Raw genomic sequence first — 18,282 nt, 5'->3', positions numbered from 1 at the left:
ACAAAGAAGGATTATTCTGATCTTTGAATCATGCAAAGCTGCTGCTGCAGGACAGTCTAAAAGTCTAATCCTGTCCTCACCTCAGTTTCACGGTCTGCAGAGGAGGCAAACTGTCTGTCAGTCTGTTGATCATGTATGAGGCAGCTAAGGATGAAGCTTCCTCTGAGTTTACCTGTGAGTTTACCTGTTCACTGTGGGAACTGTCAGCCCTCAGTCTGTCTGACAAGACTCAGCGATTTCCTGAGGTCTCTGCAGCTGAAATCTGTAAGTAAAAAGGAAAGCAGCTTCGACCAGCCTGTGGGGACGTTTGTAGGACGGTCGTCTCGTCCATCTTTCAGCAGGTGCAGCTTCACCGCAGAAGACTCTGTCCTCATCAGTCCACCTTGATGACATTGACGGGATCAGAGACACATGAGACAGATCGAAATCATAACTTTGTTTATGTGGTAACTTTAAAAACAGCAAACTCTGTTTCAGGTACATGTGTCAGTTTAAGAGGGGCGGGTGGATGACGTACAGAAGCGTGATTGGCAGTGATCAGTGGCGTCTCTCACTCACTAACACCTGCATTTCTTCCTCTTAACTCACCTGTCAGTCAAAGCTCAGCGTGCATCAGGCCCCGCCCACCTTCTCCATCCCGATAAACGCGCTCTCTCCTTCACTCTCTCGCTCGCTCTATTTGGCGTTTCTCTGATTGGCTGTCAGTGTGACCAGCTGACGGTGCCGAGCGCTGATTGGCTTCTCCCTCTCCCCGTTCTCGGATTGTCAGGGGGCGTGTCGGTGCGCGCGGACAGGCAGTGGTCGGACTTTAAAATGGCGGAAAAATAAACGAAGAAAAAAAGTAAAAAAAACAAACAAACAAAAAAAAAACCGTGGACACGGAGGGAAGCCCCGCGGCTGTCCGGGACGGGCCGAACCGGGCGACAGGTTTCCATGAACTGCACCAGGTGAGCTGCTCAAATATTAAACTGCGCCACAGCCTTCATCCTCCTCTTCATCACCAGTCTGTGAACTCGAGCTGCAGGTCAGCCTGGCACTGATCGATAAGCGATGGTTCTGTCGGTTATTGGTTTCAAACATCGATCAGAAGAACCGCCGGGTCAGTCAGCTTTAAAATCGGAGAAGTGTTGAAATATTCATCACAGAGCTGCAGATTACAAATCAAGTCATCAATAATCTGGCTTTGACTGTTGACCATGCACTCAGTAATCAGATTACTCTGTCAGCACCGCTTCATGTGATATCAGAAACATGCAAACGTACCTGACTCGTGTTAGTCTCATGTTTGTGTGTCCGACATACCTGTTAGCTAAAGGTAACTAAGTAAAGATGCCCAATAATCAATCACTTGGTGGTTATTGGTTTCAAACATTGATCAGCAGAACCAGCCAATCACACTGCTGTATTGAAACCTGGCCCACAGACACACGCTGGAGTTTTTCTCACTTCCTGCATGAAAAAACGTTTGCATGTGACTGATTTTTAGACGCTGTATTAAGGCTCGACTTTTCCCAGCTCTTTAATTTGAACTTGGACCTGCAGTTCTATGATAGCGTCCAGTTTGTGTGTTTTCTGTGTAAAATCACCTCTAAAGACACCTGGGCCTCCTGCGCTCTTCGCCGTCTTCACACAGCCAAGTTTTTGAACAAAAGAAACGACAGGCAGGAAAGAGAATCTCTGAAAACCCACAGTCAGGTCTAAAGGTCAGTCCAGGACTCAGAAATGAGTGCTGGTCCTGTATGAGCACACCTGACGTACCTGCTTTTTAGGCAGTTTTAATGTATTAAGATCACAGAATGTTGACCATTTAATTCATTAACGAGGAAAGAATTATTTGATTGGTCACTTTTTCATCACGATTGATCACGGGCCGTCATCTCGAGCGCTCTGAACTTCGTCTGAGAGGCCATACGTAGTTCAGGTGTTTGGTGTTGCAGAGAGTCGTTATCTTCAGTGACTTTATTCAAATTAATGGAGATTTCTTCTTCTGCACTCTGAATACTGGCCCCCTCTGTCTTCCTCAGGGTCCTCCATGTCCTGAACCCTCACCCCGGGGGCCCATCTCCCATCATGCCCATCGACGTGGCCGTAAGGATCTGCCTGGCCAGCTCACCTCCTCTGCGCTCCTTCCTCGGGAACTGCAACAAGCGCTCCTCATCCTCAGTCGCTCTGCTGCCGCATTGCCGACCGCTGCGACCCTGCCTTACCTCCGCGATGGCGACGGCACCATCAGCGGGCGCAGAGAGCAGCAGCGGCAGCCTGGGGCTGTTAAGGAGGAAGAAGAGGAAGACCGTGGTGTTTGCGGACTCGCGGGGTTTGGCACTCGCCACTGTCCACGTCTACAACGAGTGCGAAGATGAGGCGCTCAGCGAGCTGCTGACCGAGATCGAGGGTGCTGCCTCCGGACTGCACCTGGCAGACATCAAAGGTGACGGAGGAGGTCACTGATACTTAACAACAAACAAATCAGTAATCTATTAATCAATACATTTGTTCTGGAAGCTTCTTTGTGCCGGGTTGCTTACTCACAGCCTGTTTTTCGCTCTTCTTTTTGCATCCCTGAAGCAGTTGGGAAGTCAGAACATTTCAGCTGAGCTTCATGTTCTTTATTGACACCTTTCTTCATCTCCTCCTTCCAGATCCAGCAGATTGTGGTTCTTGCCTGGTTCTGGCCTTCACCCAGCCAGCCGCAGACTACCTAGACTTGAGGAGTCGTCTCAAAGCCCAGCAGGTGTGCTTGGAGACCTGTTCAGTCCAGGAACACCTGCTCTCGGGTACTGTCCAGGTCCGAAACATCTGCTTTGAGAAGTCTGTCTGGGTGCGGATCACCTTTGACTCTTGGTGCTCCTTCCAGGACGTTCGCTGTCAGTACCTGAACAACGTCTACGGTTGCCCCGACACCGACACCTTCTCATTCTCCATCGCACTCCCAGAGCTCCTCAAGCCCTCTGGAAAAGTGGAGTTCTGTATCCGGTACCAGACTCAGGACCAGACGTTCTGGGACAACAACCTTGGGAACAACTATCGGCTGGCAACGGCCGATCGAAACAGTCGGAGCACGGCCGTTAAGAGTCCAGCTGGAGTACCGTTCCAGAGCGACCGCAGCGGAGACAAGAGAGATGAGATCCATTCGGACTTTGATCCGTTTGGAAGCCCTCGGACATCAGCAGGAATCTTTCCTGAATGGCAGAGCTGGGGCCACATAGAGACCACCCCCTACTGGTGAGACTGTCACAAGACACATTTTTAGGTCACACTCACTGGCTTTTATGATGTACAAGATCCACTCCAGCACTAAAGAAACACTTTATCCTCCAGCTGTGATCCAGATGTTTGTAGGATTCACTGCGCACTTCCTCACTTTACCTCACAGGAGTTCTCAGACAGATGTTTACCTCTGGATCTGTCTCATACTCTTTTACCCCATGCACCCAAAAACTGAACCTTTAACTTACACCCTGGTTCCCACGATCCCGGCGCCTAGCCGGATACCACCCGGGGCTCCTTCATACGCAGCACAGAGAGGCAGTCAGGAGGAACCAGGAGTTCCAAAGGGCTTTAAACCAGCATCCAAAGGAGACTTTGAACCGCGAGATGAGCTGACAGGCTTAAGATTCAGTGCTTTCTCAGAAGCTCCCAAAGATCCGTAATCAGCGCCTTACAAACGTTTTTTCCTCTGGTCTGCATGTTCTTCTTCTTCTTTTGGGTTTCACAGGACTTGGATGACCTTCACGTCTTCATGAGCATCCTTCTCTGGAGGACTCTGAAACACCAGCATGGTTAATGTAAGGGTTCCTGAGGGGCTCACCTTTTTTGGGTTGTTTTATATGAACTGAATCGCTTCTGTCGTCAGGACACAGCTTTGAGTTTCCTCGGTTCATGAACTCGACCGTGACGATCAGTGTTGTGCTGTAACAGGTCAGATTCAGGAAGTGTTTTAGCCGTTACTTTAGACGGCACGCACGTGACTCACTGCTAGTTATTATGATGATGGCAGGGTTTATGGAGGCGGAGCTGTGGCCACCTGAGCTGCTGCTGGTTTAGCTGGCACACCCTGTGGTCCGTCTCTGTTCAGACTGGTTTGTCGCTCTCTTATCGGAGATTTTTTTTGTTGCAGTTGTTCGCTACTGTGTCGACTCGGAATCGCTATAGGTATGTCAGTGAGCTTAGACTAACCGTTCTCGAGTCTGAACTTGTTTTAATGCTGAGATCTTGTAATATCTGACCTTTGACCTGTGACTTGGACCCTTCAGGGACTGGACCAGCTTTAGTCAGAGCTGTGCCTTCACGTCTCCCTGTGGGGATCCTGAGTTCCTGAAAATGTTAGCTTCATAGGCTAGTCCTTGAGCTAAAGTCACATGACCTCATACATGACCAGATTCAAGGTTAGCCTGATGACGCCGCAAACTTGTCCGACTGGTCAATGTCAAAACTATGGCTCATCTGTTACCGGGCAGATTTTAGCCATGCTTTTCCCCTCACTGATGTAGCTTTAAACGGTCAAAGGTCAGGAAAGCCTTGTCACGTTTAGTTGTTTTACTCTGACCCTCTGCTATGGGCGGAGTCACGTGACCTTTCACTTCCTCTTTGCTCCTGAAACCTTTACTGAACACTCCAGTGCTCTTACCTGTGTGTGCGTGTGTGTGCATGCGGGGACCATGTGACAAGAAGTAAGAGGGAAATGTGTTTAAAGTGAACGATGATGATGTCGATACTGATGGGCCCTGAAGTGTTTCCTGAAGGGCTTGTGCTGCGTTCAGGTGCTGTCAGCCCTGAGGCTTGGAGTTTTTGTATGAGCGACTGTATCGGGGGGTGGGGGCACAGTTCTGATTGTCCCTAACCACAGAACCCCGCCCTCGGCTCTGACTTATTGTATTTAACTTGGTTAGCTCGTGAGCTAACTAGCTGCTAGCACTGTAGCAAGGCTGTAATGTAATGTGAAATGTAATGATGATGTCTGTACCAGGAAGTGATGTAAGCAGGGAGTGTTTGTCTGTTCCTATTTTTGTGTATCATTTCATAATAAAAGTCTAACATTTGTAAAGTTTGATTCTCGCTTACTTTATTCTGAAAAACTGACATCATATGAAGAGATGAAAGATAAATAATGAATAATTGTTTTAAATTGGGATGTTTTCACCTGAAAGTGTCCTTGTTGTTCAACCAACTCTGAGGGTTTCAGTTAGGTTCAATAAACTCGAACATGCTCTCTGGGACAGGAGGAGGCTGGCGTGATGAGATGTGAGCTGATGGCTGTAAGCGTGATTAACATTCCTGGTTTTGTCTGATTAGAGTCCAGCTGACTGAACCGAGGGGAGAGGACGGTCAGCGAGTCAGAGCGGCCAATGGATCGAGCAGAATCTGTTCAATTAACAGGAAGTGAGATGCACGGTCTGTATAAGTTATTGATCCAGAGTGTGTGTGCGTGTGTGTGTGTGGATAGTTTCCACTGAGGGAGATTTATGCTTATATAAGCTTGTGCGCGCAGACGGGAAGTTAAATCTGGTGCTGTCAGATGCGATGTGGATTACATCGCTGCTGTCACATGACCTCAGAGGCCGTGAAGCTGTTTCTGTGCGTCCCTGGGTTGGCTGTAGCTGTACCACCACCTCTTCCTCCTGAGAGCAGCTTGTGTCCACAGGATGTTTTGAGTCTCATTCTCAGGCTGGAGTCACATGACCCCACACTGCTCATCACTTTCATGAGGTTTAAATATTAAAGAAGTGGAGCTGCTGTCTGACCCCAAGATTAAACTTTATTTAAAGCCTTCTTTCAGCGCTTTATTTTGAAAAGCTTTGTGAGGTTTAAAACAAAGCGTCCTCATCCTGCTGCTGTAGATTCATTGACCTGTAAAATCATCGATGTATCTTTTTGAGTTTTAAGTGAAAACTGATTGAACTGCTTTTTCATTTTTAGAACACTGCGATTGGCTAATGTCAGCGCTGACGGCACTCATCTGTTGCCAGGCAGACTTCAGCCATGCTGAGCCCTGACGTGCAGTTTGAACTTGACAGTAAACTTCAGATTATCCCATTTATATAAGAGGATCATCATCATAATGACTTGAATTCAGGCGTCTGATTGGCTCCTGACCTGAAGCCCATTTACTGATAATTTGATCCTTGGATCAATAATACCCAATAAGTTGACAGCATTGCGTAGACGTCTTCAGCACATGAAGTAAAGTCAGGAAACCATGGAGAAGTGGGAGGAGTCTGTTTCTGATCTGACCAATAAGGGGTCAGCGCTGGGATGTGAGGAGTCTAACTGTTAGCACGCTGAGGCTAACAAACATGTTTGATAAGAAAGTGATCAGTTACTGAGCATTTTTGATGTACTCTGATTACTTTCAGCATGTAATGTTAGTGCAGGTCACCTGTCCGTGGTTCTCCTCCTGAACGAGTTTGAAACATTTAATGAAATATTTTCACTGCTCCTGCTTTACTTCCTTGTTTATTTTCCATTTATCTCCTGATTTATTTACTTCCTGCCCAAATGGAGCAGCTGCTTTTTATCAGGAAGTTTGAGCCTTTTAGACGAGGCTCCATGTTTCTCACTGAGCGCTCTCTGCAGGCAGAGAAGAAGCTAACGTCTGCACGTCTGGAAGAACAGAGGTCTCTGAGGCCCATACCAGGAACGCTGACATCAGAGGCATTCAACATTTACATCAATATTTCAAATTCACATTTTAATGATCCCTGAAAACAAAATCTGACGAACCAAAACAAAGTTAAAAAAAAAAGACAAATTGATCAATAAAACAATCTGATCATCTCTGTATTGCTTCCATGATCCAGCTGATACTCTGACATCACTTCCTGTTGCTGAGCACTCAGAGCTCTTTTCGTGGCTTGTTTAACCCTGAAGATCGCAGAGGTCACGACCGCGACCTGCCTCCAACCATCAGCTGTTTCAAAGGCTCCACAGAAAGATTTGAACTTGGATTTAAAGAGCTACAGCTGATCTGAGACCAGCTGGGCGGTTGTTCCAGAGGTGCAGACACGGGGAAGGCACGGCGCCATTTCAGATGACCTTTAACTGCAGGATGGTCAGGAATGTGTGGACGCAGCAGACACGCTTTGTTCTGTAGTCACCGGGAGTCGACGCATCGCAGCAGTCATGTGACCTCTCTTTTTTGGTACCAGTCTGCAGCTTTTTAGACTCCTTGTAAGAGAGATGAGCGTGCGATGTGTTACAGGAGTCCAGCCTCGAGGCATCAGAAGCAAGTCTGATGGTTTTTAAAATGATTTCTGTCAAATGTCAGATTATCCCAAAGTGTGAATCAAAGCATCCTTCAGCAGACCTAAGAAACCGGTTCAATCATAAATAAATCTCTTCCTCCTCAGCGTGTCTATGAAGCCCGAACCTCAGAAACTTCAGACTCTAATTTTCTTTTTAGTCACTGTGAACTGAACGATTGATTATAAATTGCTACTGAAATGTCTGCATGACACCAAATCATGTGTATCTTTCTTACATGGAGAGAATCAGATTCAATTAATTGTTTGATTGATTTTGTGATGATCAGTGAAGAGAAACAAAGAGATCATCAGGAAGTGAAACACGAAGAGGAGGAACTCTGAAACCTATCAGACAGGAGGAAGAGGAGATGATGAGGCAGCAAACTGCAGGTCTGCTGAAAGTTTTTGTTCTTTTCAAAGCTAAAACAATCAAACTTGCTTTGCCCTTATTCATCATGAAAGTGATGAATAAGGGCGACCGTGGCTCAGGGGGTTGGGAATCGCATCTGTAACCGGAAGGTCGCCGGTTCGATCCCTGGGCTCTCTGTCCTGGTCGTTGTGTCCCTGGGCAAGACACTTTACCCTACTTGCCTACTGGTGTTGGCCAGAGGGGCCGATGGCGCGATATGGCAGCCTCGCTTCTGTCAGTCTGCCCCAGGACAGCTGTGGCTACAACCGTAGCTGCCTCCACCAGTGTGTGAGAGTGAATGAATAGTGGCATTGTAAAGCGCTTTGGGTGCATTGAAAAGCGCTATATAAATCCAATCTATTATTATTGTTATTAATAGAAACAGCTGAGCCTGCCTCGGTGCTGTCATTCAGTCCAGCCATGTTCTCTATCTGTGGGGGTGCACACTGTGCAGGGGGCCTGTCCTCCACCATGGTTCTCCTTGCTCCTCTTTCTCAGGTTTCTCCTGCCTAATGTATTCACTGATCACGTAGTCAGTTGTATAGATACATCTCTAATAATCAGCTATGTACCACAGGCCTTCAAGCTGGCTGTAGTTAAACCTTTACTCAAAAAGCATCTCTAGACCCAGCAGTCTTAGCTAATTATAGGCCAATCTCCAACCTTCCTTTATATCAAACATCCTTGAAAGAGTAGTTGTCAAACAGCTAACAGATCATCTGCAGAGGTTTATTTGAAGAGTTTCAGTCAGGTTTCAGAGCTCATCACAGCACAGAAACAGCTTTAGTGAAGGTTACAAATGATCTTCTTATGGCCTCTGACAGTGGACTCATCTCTGTGCTTGTCCTGCTAGGCCTCAGTGCAGCGTTCGATACTGTCGACCATAATATCCTATTAGAGGGAGGGGGGAGGATGAGAGAAGAAGAGGCAGCTGCAACGTAAAGACGCAGAATAACTCCAGCTTTGTGTCTTTTTCATTGTAGCTGAAGTCCGGGACAAAATGTTCCTTTTTCACCTCAATACCATTTTCTTCTGTTTTAATTTAATTTTATATATTTATATAGCACATTTAATTACAACAGGAGCGTTGACCAAAGTGCTGTACAAGAATACAACATACATAATAAAACAACTTAGAGTATTGATAGCAAACACCAAATATGAATTAACAAATAACTCTCATGCTGTATTAAAAGCCAGTAAATAAAAATGTGTTTTAAGATAAGATTTAAAAGGATTGACAGTGAAAGCCTGTCTGATGTGTAGGGGTAAATTACTCCACAGCTTAGGTGCTGCGACTGCAAATGCTCGACCACCTCTATGAACCAGCCTTGACCTTGGTACAGCTAAAAGCAAAAGATCACTTGATCTAAGAGATCTAAGGGGGGTATAAGTCTGCAAGAGCTCAGACAAATACCCGGGAGCCTGTCCATTCAGGGCTTTGTAGGTCAACAAAAATGTTAAAGTTAATTCCGAAGCGGACAGGGAGCCAATGGAGAGAGGCGAGCACCGGGGAAATGTGTTCACATCCTTTAGTACGTGTCAGAAGACGAGCTGCAGCATTCTGGACCAACTGCAGCCTTGCCAGGCAGGTCTGGCTGACTCCAGCATATAAGGAGTTACAATAGTCCAGCTGGGATATAATGAAAGCATGAATCACTCGTTCAAAGTTTTTAAAAGATAAAAATGATCACCTTAGATAAAAGGCTCAGTTTGAAGAAGGACCGCTGTACGACTGAGCTCAGCTGTTTTTCAAAGGTGAACTTGCTGTCAAATATAACCCCAGATTTTTGGCATGTGATTTGACAAAAGGCTCAAGACTGCGCAGGTTAACATTAGAGGTGCTGGGATAGCTGCTTGGTCCAAAAGTTAGCACTTCGGTTTTGTTCTCATTGAAGTTAAGGAGGTTAGAGGCCATCCAGGATTTAACTTCACCGAGACACTGAAGTAAGGGTTCTAGTGAGGCAGGACTGTTTCCCTTCAGCTGAAGATAGATCTGAGTATCATCAGCATATGAATGAAAACAAATGTTACATTTTCTAAAAATTAGGCAGCATATAAATGGAGAACAATATTGGCCCCAGTATAGATTCACCGCACCTGCTGTTTGATGAGCAGAAAGGTAGGGTGAGCATGGGGTGAAGCTTTCTGTTGACCCGCAGCTTAATAAGATAAGATAACCTTTATTAGTCCCACACGTGGGAAAGTGGTTTTGTCACAGCAGGAAGTGGACAGTGCAAAAGTTATGAAGCAAAAATTAGAATACAATGCAAATAATATACAGTACACAACTGTACAGAATAGAATGAAATAAAATACTATATACAGTAGAATAAAATATACAATAGCATAAAAATAGAATGCAAATTCTATATACAACTGAGTAAAAATACAACTTTGTCAGAAGTTTGTACAGTTTGATGCCGTAGGCTGATTCTGCGAGTCAACATCACCATTTGGCGTAATTATTGGTGTAACACTTTGTGAGTCGCAGGCATGTTCGTCTGCGCAGTCTGAGCACTTGTTAGGGCCCGAGCACTAAAAGTGCGAAGGCCTTATTGTATCTTTTATTGATTTGATTTTATTGATTAGCATCTCAGTGAATACAGAACAAAGATCTACCACAAAGAAAGAAAGCACGAGACAAGGCTAATCAAAAGGTCTTGGCTGAAGCTTTTGCTTATTACGCCAACCCTTTAACAAAAGATCTTTTTGTATGCAGCTCCTGTACACAGGGCTCGAAGCAAAGAATAAAACAAAGCAAAAACAAACAAAAAAAAAAAAGTTTCCCCCTTAGAAAGGTACCTACATCAAAGCAAAAGAGTCAAGAGTTTCAGTTTTATTATTTTTGCTCTTTTCATTCTTGATTTATATATTTTTCTAATATTTTTAAACATGTTTTTAAACCAGGAGAATGAACTCCACCTTTTTAAATCCCTGTCAGAACTATTCCACAGGTTACCTCCTCTAACAGAAACACATCTCTGCTTTATATTTGTCCTCATCTTGTTTTCCTTAAAGAAATCTCTTCCCCTTAAGTCATATTGACTCTCTCTGACTTTGAACAGCTTCTGAGTACTGCGGCAAAGCAAGTTATTTTGTGCTTTATACATAATCTGTGCCATTTTATATAGAATAGAATAGAATAGAATAGAATTCAACTTTATTGTCATTGCACATGCACAGGTACAGGGCAACGAAATGCAGTTTGCATCCATCCAGAAGTGCTTTAGTGATATAGATATATTACAATATATATTAGCAATAATATAGATATGTGAGTATATTACAGAAATGGGTCTATTATGGTATGTTATAATGTACACGGTATGAAGTATGTTGTGAATATTCTATAACTATAAGTATGTACAGGCTGTAGTGAGTACAAGCTATGTACAGGATATGAACAGGATATAAATATGAAAAACTATACAGAATATGAAATAAATAACTTTACAGAATCTGAGATATACAGCTATACAGAAATGGGAACTATGCAAGTTGTAAACAGTTGTAGAATTAAAAATTATTGAATGTACAGAATGATTGTTTACACAGAGCTATACAGTAGTGCAGTTAAGATAAGTGAGGGTGTAGATAGTTTCTACAGAGGTATATAAAGTGCTGGTGGTTGTGAGTGGTGGTTCAGTCCATGTTATTATTGTGTGTTTGAGGGTACAGTTGTCCATTGTGGGTGTGTGTATGTTCAGTCCATGAGTTAACGTGGGTCAGATGTCAGGAGGCAGAGTTCAGGAGTCTGACAGCTGTGGGGAAGAAGCTGTTCCGGTACCTGGTGGTCTTAGTCCGGAGGCTCCTGTAGCGCCTCCCAGAGGGCAGGAGGGTGAAGAGTCCATGTGATGGGTGACTGGGGTCTTTGATGATTTTCCCAGCCCTTTTCAGACACCGCTTCCTGTAGATGTCTTTTATGGCAGGAAGTGGTGCTCCGGCGATGCGCTGGGCAGTTTTCACGACCCTCTGCAACGCCTTCCGGTCCGAGGCAGAGCAGTTCCCGTACCAGACTGTTATACAGTTGGTCAGGATGCTCTCGATGGTGCAGCGATAGAAGTTCACCAGGATGTCTGAGGACAGGTGGTTCTTCCTCAGAGTCCTCAAGAAGAAGAGGCGCTGGTGAGCCTTCTTGACCAGCTTGGAGCAGTTGGTCGTCCAGGTGAGATCCTCGGAGATGTGGACTCCCAGGAACTTGAAGCTGCTCACACGCTCCACAGCCGTCCCCTTAATGTGGATGGGTGGATGTGGGTCAGCATTCCTCCTGTAGTCCACGATGAGCTCCTTGGTCTTCTCGGTGTTAAGCAGCAGGTTGTTTGTGTCGCACCACTCAGCCAGACGATCCACCTCCTCCCTGTAGGCGGAGGAAGTGGATTTATTCAACTAAATCGTAAAATTTCAGGGTATTCAGATTAATAAACACAATGTTAGTTGGTTCTATATAGTTTGATTGGTTTATAATTCTTATAGCTCTTTTTTGTAACTTGAAAATATGAAGAGTGTTCGTTTTATATGCATTACCCCATATCTCCAGACAGTAAGTCATATATGGAAGCAACAGAGTGCAATAAAGTGTGTATAAAGATTTTTTGTTCAGGACATGCTTTGTTTTATAGAGAATAGCAATGGTTTTTGACATTTTTGTTTTCACATGGTTTATATGAGACTTCCAACTCAGCTTATCATCAATCATCACTCCAAGAAATTTTATTTTCATTCACTCTCTCAATTTCAATTCCATTAACCCTGATTTTAGATACATTTTTCATTTGTCTAGTGCCAAAAATAATCAATTTTGTTTTCTTTATATTTAACGATAACTTATTTACATCAAACCAGTTTTTTAATATATTTAACTCCTTTTCCGCTGCAGTCAGAAGCTGTTCTGGGTTTTTACCTGAGCAGTACAGAGTGGTGTCATCAGCAAACAATACACATTTTAACAGTTTGGAAACACTACATATGTCACCTTATAAATACTAACCCCTTCCTCTTTCAAAAGAGTCTCCAAAATTACTGCAACACTTTCCCATTTATTTGGCCCAAATTCCCTGCCAAAAGCACCTCCAATCCCACGGCCCATCTCTAACAATGCAAGAGATGAAACCAACCAGACATCCAGCAAAACATGAAACTGTTCTGGAGTGCTGAGCAGGTTCATTCATTCAAGACGTTAACACCGGTGGCAGCAGTGGACGGACCTCTATTTGCTCCAGCAGCTGTGTGAGAGTCAGCAGATCGCTACAAACTGAAGATCATATGCAAGTTTTGGAAATTAAATTATGAATATTAACTTTGCTTTAAAACACAAAAATTTTAACTCATCTCAACATTCATTCAAACACATGACAAACTAATTGATACACCTGAGTCACTCACTTTCTTAAATCCACTCGCTCTCACAAGCTCGACTCCATCAGTGGCTGTTTGTTATATTAGCCACACTTATACACACTGCATGTAACTGCAAACGCTCTTCAGCCATGTTGATGTGTTACCTATATTGGCTGGAAATGTTCATTTCCAGACAACAGACACAGGCAGACTATGCTTACATGTTACAACACTGGTGAAATTTTTATGTGTAATATATTTGTTCAAGACATTTCTTTGTTATGGGAAACATTTTGAAATCATCATGAGCAACAGGAGCGGTGATTTCTATAACTGCCACAAGTTAATCTGTAGTGGTTTTGGTATCAATGTGACAGGAAGTAAATACGGGCCAGTATCGCCGATACCGATACTTTTCAATTAATAAGGTGGATGCGTCATTGAATTGCTAAATGTGAATTAATTTTCATGACCTTGAGTGGTTTTTGTGATATTTTCTTTTTTATTATTAAATAGTTAAAACCCAGGAAATAATTAGGACAAAGCTTCTAATTAGAAAATGCTTTATTGTGGCGGGGCATGGCCTGCGATGTCCATCTCACCTGCACGCCGGATTGTACCCTGTGCTCTGCTTGTGTTGTTGTAGGTGGTGAGATGAATGAACACAGGCTGCGTCCCATCATGCTTTAAACAAGCTGTAGTTCAGCCTCTTCTTAAAATACACAATCTGGACACAACTGTTCTGTCCAGTTACAGGCCAATCGCAAAGCTTCCTTTTCTGTCTAACGTCTTGGAGAACGTGGTCTCCTTACACGTGCAGGCCCACATTGATTTTAACAAATTCTCTGAAAAATTTCAATCTGGTTTTAAATCACTACATAGCGCTGACACGGCACTTAAGGGTTTTTAATGATATTCTTGTCCTGTTTTTCTTCTCTCGCCCCAACCAATCACAGCAGATGGCCCCGCCCCTCCCTGAGCCTGGTTCTGCCAGAGGTTTCTTCCTGTTAAAAGGGAGTTTTTCCTTCCCACTGTCGCCAAAGTGCTGCTCATAGGGGGTCATATGATTGTTGGGCTTTTCTCTGTATCTATGAAGCGCCTTGAGGTGACTTTTGTTGTGATTTGGCGCTATATAAATAAAATTGAATTGAATGATATTCTTTTAACGCGGGACTCTGGCAGCCCTGCTGCCCTTTTATTGTTGGACTTGTCAGCAACTCTTAACACGGTCGACCACGACATCCTGTTATCACGACTAGAATTTCACGGCTGCCCTAAAAGGATCTGCTCTTGTTTGCAATGCTGTGGTTTCGACTCGCCGCTCCTGTGTCAGTGCAGGCACACTTTGCTCCCCCTCCCCCCTCTTGTGTTTAGATGTTGCGTCGTAATGTGATGTGACTTAGACGCTTTGGGGGTTGTTGTTTACATATTATTTATATTTCCACCAGTTGTTTTTGTTGAGAGTTTTAATTCAAGTTTTTGTATTATAGTTTCTTGTTTGTTTTAATTTGTTTACTGGTTTGCTTGCACTTTTTAAAAGAAGAAAGTGTACTTTATTGGTCCCCGTGGGGAAATCCCTCTCTGCATTTAACCCACTCACTCAGTGAAGCAGTGGGCAGCCATTGGGCGCCCGGGGAGCAGTGTGTAGGGACGGTACCTTGCTCAGGGGTACCTCAAGGTAGCCGTTCAGTGGATTCGAACCACTGACCTTCCGATCATGGGGCCACCACTCTACCTACTGAGCTATCCCTGCCCATTTTTTTTGTTTCTTAAAAAAAAGAAAAAGAATTGATAACTGTGAACCACCACGGCAGACCCGATGGCATTTTCATGCTTCGCAGCATCGTTTATTATTACAATAATCACACGGTTGCTGTTACAGTACGTTCAATGGCTGCAGCTCTCCCGCTGCCAGCCGTACACATCACCACCAACAGCAACACAAGCAGAGCGCAGGTTTTAAGCAGCGAGGTGTGATTGTAGAGGCCGTGCAGGTGAGGTCATATCTGTTGACATATCTCCAAAAATGCACGTCATTGTGGAGAAACTGCACAGCGCAGCACAGTGGTGTTGTATGCGTGAGATCGGATCCACGACTGTGACAGAAAAGCCGATCAGCTGATCATTGATCATTTTCATGATTGAAGTAGCAACAGGAGAGGGAGGGGCTCCATATATCAGTTGTTAAGCTTAATGTGGGAATGCTTTACAAACATTCAGAGATGAACTGTACTGGTATCGGTCCGATCCAGTAATTTAGGTCAGTATCGGACCGATACGTAATATTGGATCGGTCCATCTCTACGCTGAACTCAACCCTGAGCCAATGTCGTTGTATTGATCATCCTCCGGAAATTAAAAACACAGTTCTCCACTTCATCTGTGGAGGACGAGAATATGACTATAGCATCTCAAAGGTCAAAGGGTATTCTCCTTTAACAACCGAAAACTCGGTAATGACCAAAATATTAGGCACGTTCTGCCCTCTTCTGCTTGTGTGACTGAAGATGCAGTTCAGAAATGTCACCACTAGATGGAGGCAAACGAATGTCAAAATGGAACTTGAGCCTCACTGGGCTGAGATTCACATTACAGGGCAAGACAAACAGAAACACACACAAAATAATCATTTTAAAAAGTGAAAACAACAATAACAATGTCCTTCTTGCGATGCATTATGGGTCCTCATAATGGCACCTTTTTTTTCAGTCATAACTCGGCTTCCATACCTCCCACATCTAGCACATGCTATATTGCCCCATGGCATTAATTATCCATAAAATCTCTGTAAGAATAAAATGAAGTTTTGAAGAGTGTTCATATTTAAGTACAGGGTTTAAAAGTAAGTGGAACCTGAACCACATTAAGTGCTAACATCACTAATGTCACATAACTTTACTGACATGTGGCCAAAAGTCATGTGTAAATGTTCTTTCATATTGGAATATGTCTGTGAAGGTTCTCAGTCATCCAGGTCATCGTAGTCTAAGGAGCTTGCAAAGAAAAGCGTCTGGACTTTAAGTTGCTTGAAGACGTTTCACCTCTCATCCGAGAATCATATTGGAACATTTGCATCGTGACATAAAACTCTTACTTACTGTTAAAGGTTTACTCTTCTTTCTTTCTTTCTTTCTTTCTTTCTTTCTTTCTTTCTTTCTTTCTTTCTTTTATATTATCCACCTTATAAACAGTACCTCAAGTGGTTGTTGATCAATGGTCTTGACAATTTGCATATAATTGATGAAGGAACTGACCTCACAGTCCATTGTTCCCTCCGTGGTGCTACTTTCAGTCATTATGCAAATGTCCTGTTTATGAGGTTGAAACCTGCAGTCACCTGATGATGAAACATTTCTCCCACTGAAAACGTCCAGATGAACAGAATCAACTGTTTGGGTTGACTGACCTGGATGATTGAGCATCCATCAGGACAGAAAAGAAACAACCATTACTTTCTTCAAAGCCATGATCTCAAACTCATCTTCAAATAGAAGATTTTCTCCCCATCTGCTTTTATACTTTTTAAAAATAGCTCACCAGTAGATTAATTCTAAGGTACACTGTGGTTTTTCTCCTTTCCTTCCTTTTTCAGAATAGAATAGAATAGAATAGAATAATCCTTTAATTGTCCCACAAGGGGAAATTTGATTGTAACAGCAGCCAGAAAGACACATATACAACAAACAGGACACAGGACAGAAACATACATGATTTTTCTTACATATTTACATTAAGGACAGTGGTTACTATAAACAGAGTACTGTACAGTTATTAAATAAAATAAAATTAACTACAGATAAGAGGCAAAGCAGGTTGTAGTGCTGGTTTTGTGTTGTGTATTTCTCCCATTGTTAGTTTTATTGTTTTGTTCAAGTTAGTTTTTTTATTTTACCTCACCAAATGGACCTATAACAGAAATAAATGGATAAATAATGATTAATCTTAGTTTGACCACATAATGATAATCCCTTCATCTGTGTCTATTCTTTGATAAATCATATAATAACTAATTGGCCTCTTAAATCCTCCCTGTTTTTTTGTCTTCATCCCCTTTCTGTTTAGGAAGGAGGGTTAGCTTCATGACGTGGACATTTGTGACATGGGGGTGGGGGACACCCGTTTGCTAATGCACTAGACCCACAAACAGTGGCAATATAAGACCTTGTTTCCCTTTAACCCTTTATTATCTTTCTGAGAAGACTGAGAAAGGCCCGGCTTCCACCACCGATCCTGACCACCTTCTATAGAGGAACTATCGAGAGCATCCTGAGCGGCTGCATCACTGTCTGGTTTGGGAACTGTGCCATATCAGACTGCAAGACCCTACAGCAGATAGTGGGAACAGCAGAGAAGATCATCGGGGTCTCTCTCCCCTCTGTTGAGGACATCTACACCTCACGCTGCATTCGCAAAGCCACCAGCATTGTGGCTGATCGGACACACCCCTCTCACACACTCTTCACACTCCTGCCATCTGGAAAAAGGTACCGAAGCATTCGGGCACGCACATCCAGACTGTGCAACAGCTTTTTTCCACAAGCCATCCGTCTCCTCAGCAAAAAGGGACTGACTGATAAACACGCACACGCACACATACACTAACATTATCACTCAGCTTAACTCAACTACCTCAAAACATTGAGACTGGACTGACTAATCAACACAAGCGCAAACACACTGACCTACACCACCAAACCATCGCACACACCAACCTGTAAATGCTCTTTTGCACAATATTATTACTGGACTTTCTGCACTAACTTCTGCACTTCCTAATCTTTGCTGCTACACTAAGGAATGTTTACTGTTTCCTGTTTATCCTTAGATAGTTAGATAGTTTTTTGTTAATTTATGTTGTAATGTATGTTAGGTCAGTCTGTCTTGTCTCTGCTAGCCAGCTAACTAGGCCTCTTAGTTAGCTAGTTTAGAGTTTTTCTGTTAAATTATGTTGTAAATTTATGTTGCATGTAGCACCTTGGTTCCTGGAGGAACGTTGTTTCGCCTCACTGTGTACTGTTAAACTGTATATGGTTGAAGTGACAATAAAGCCAACTTGACTTGACTATTGTGAATAAAAAACAAACTGGACAGTTGGGGCAAGGAGCTACCAAAACCTTTTCTGTAATTTTACACATTTATTTAGTTTAATTTAGTTACATTTTTTAAAGACTCATGCTGACAGATTTCTTTCTTTGGCGCACCACTTTTTTCTTTATCATGTAGAAAAACAGTTAAATATGTAACTTCTTTACACTCACATAAAGGGGAGATTCACTGGTCCAGCCCACTCAG

General features: G+C 43.5%; 1 protein-coding gene across 3 annotated transcripts; it reads left to right on the top strand.

Moving 5' to 3' along the window:
* Positions 1–741: 741 nt before the first annotated feature.
* LOC146569177 (protein phosphatase 1 regulatory subunit 3C-B-like) lies at positions 742–17,992 on the top strand. Of its 3 annotated transcripts, none has more exons than XM_085285519.1 (4): positions 742–947; positions 2,025–2,428; positions 2,640–3,222; positions 17,053–17,992. In XM_085285519.1, the coding sequence occupies exons 1-4, from the start codon at positions 934–936 to the stop codon at positions 17,063–17,065; spliced, it is 1,014 nt and encodes a 337-aa protein (XP_085141645.1). In that variant the 5' UTR covers positions 742–933; the 3' UTR covers positions 17,066–17,992. The 3 variants fall into 3 exon arrangements, with proteins under 3 accessions (XP_085141645.1, XP_085141647.1, XP_085141646.1); XM_085285521.1 differs by lacking the exon at positions 17,053–17,992 and adding an exon at positions 5,293–6,580; XM_085285520.1 differs by lacking the exon at positions 17,053–17,992 and having other exon boundaries at positions 743–947; positions 2,640–5,044.
* The last annotated feature ends 290 nt before the right edge of the window (positions 17,993–18,282 follow it).

This window comes from Mchenga conophoros, linkage group LG8 (genome assembly GCF_057382185.1).
Source record: "Mchenga conophoros isolate Kocher_MC1m ecotype Shallow Benthic linkage group LG8, M_conophoros_male_GT1.1, whole genome shotgun sequence".
In the NCBI taxonomy this organism is placed as follows: Eukaryota; Metazoa; Chordata; class Actinopteri; order Cichliformes; family Cichlidae; genus Mchenga; species Mchenga conophoros.
Note: the sequence above shows the minus strand (reverse complement) of the source record. Positions and strands in the feature narration are given on the sequence as shown.

What these genes read in the sequence shown, in the direction of transcription:
- LOC146569177 (XM_085285519.1), top strand. An exon ending in GCACCTGGCAGACATCAAAG is followed by an intron (nt 2,429 to 2,639) that starts GTGACGGAGGAG and finishes TCCTCCTTCCAG; the next exon opens with ATCCAGCAGATTGTGGTTCT.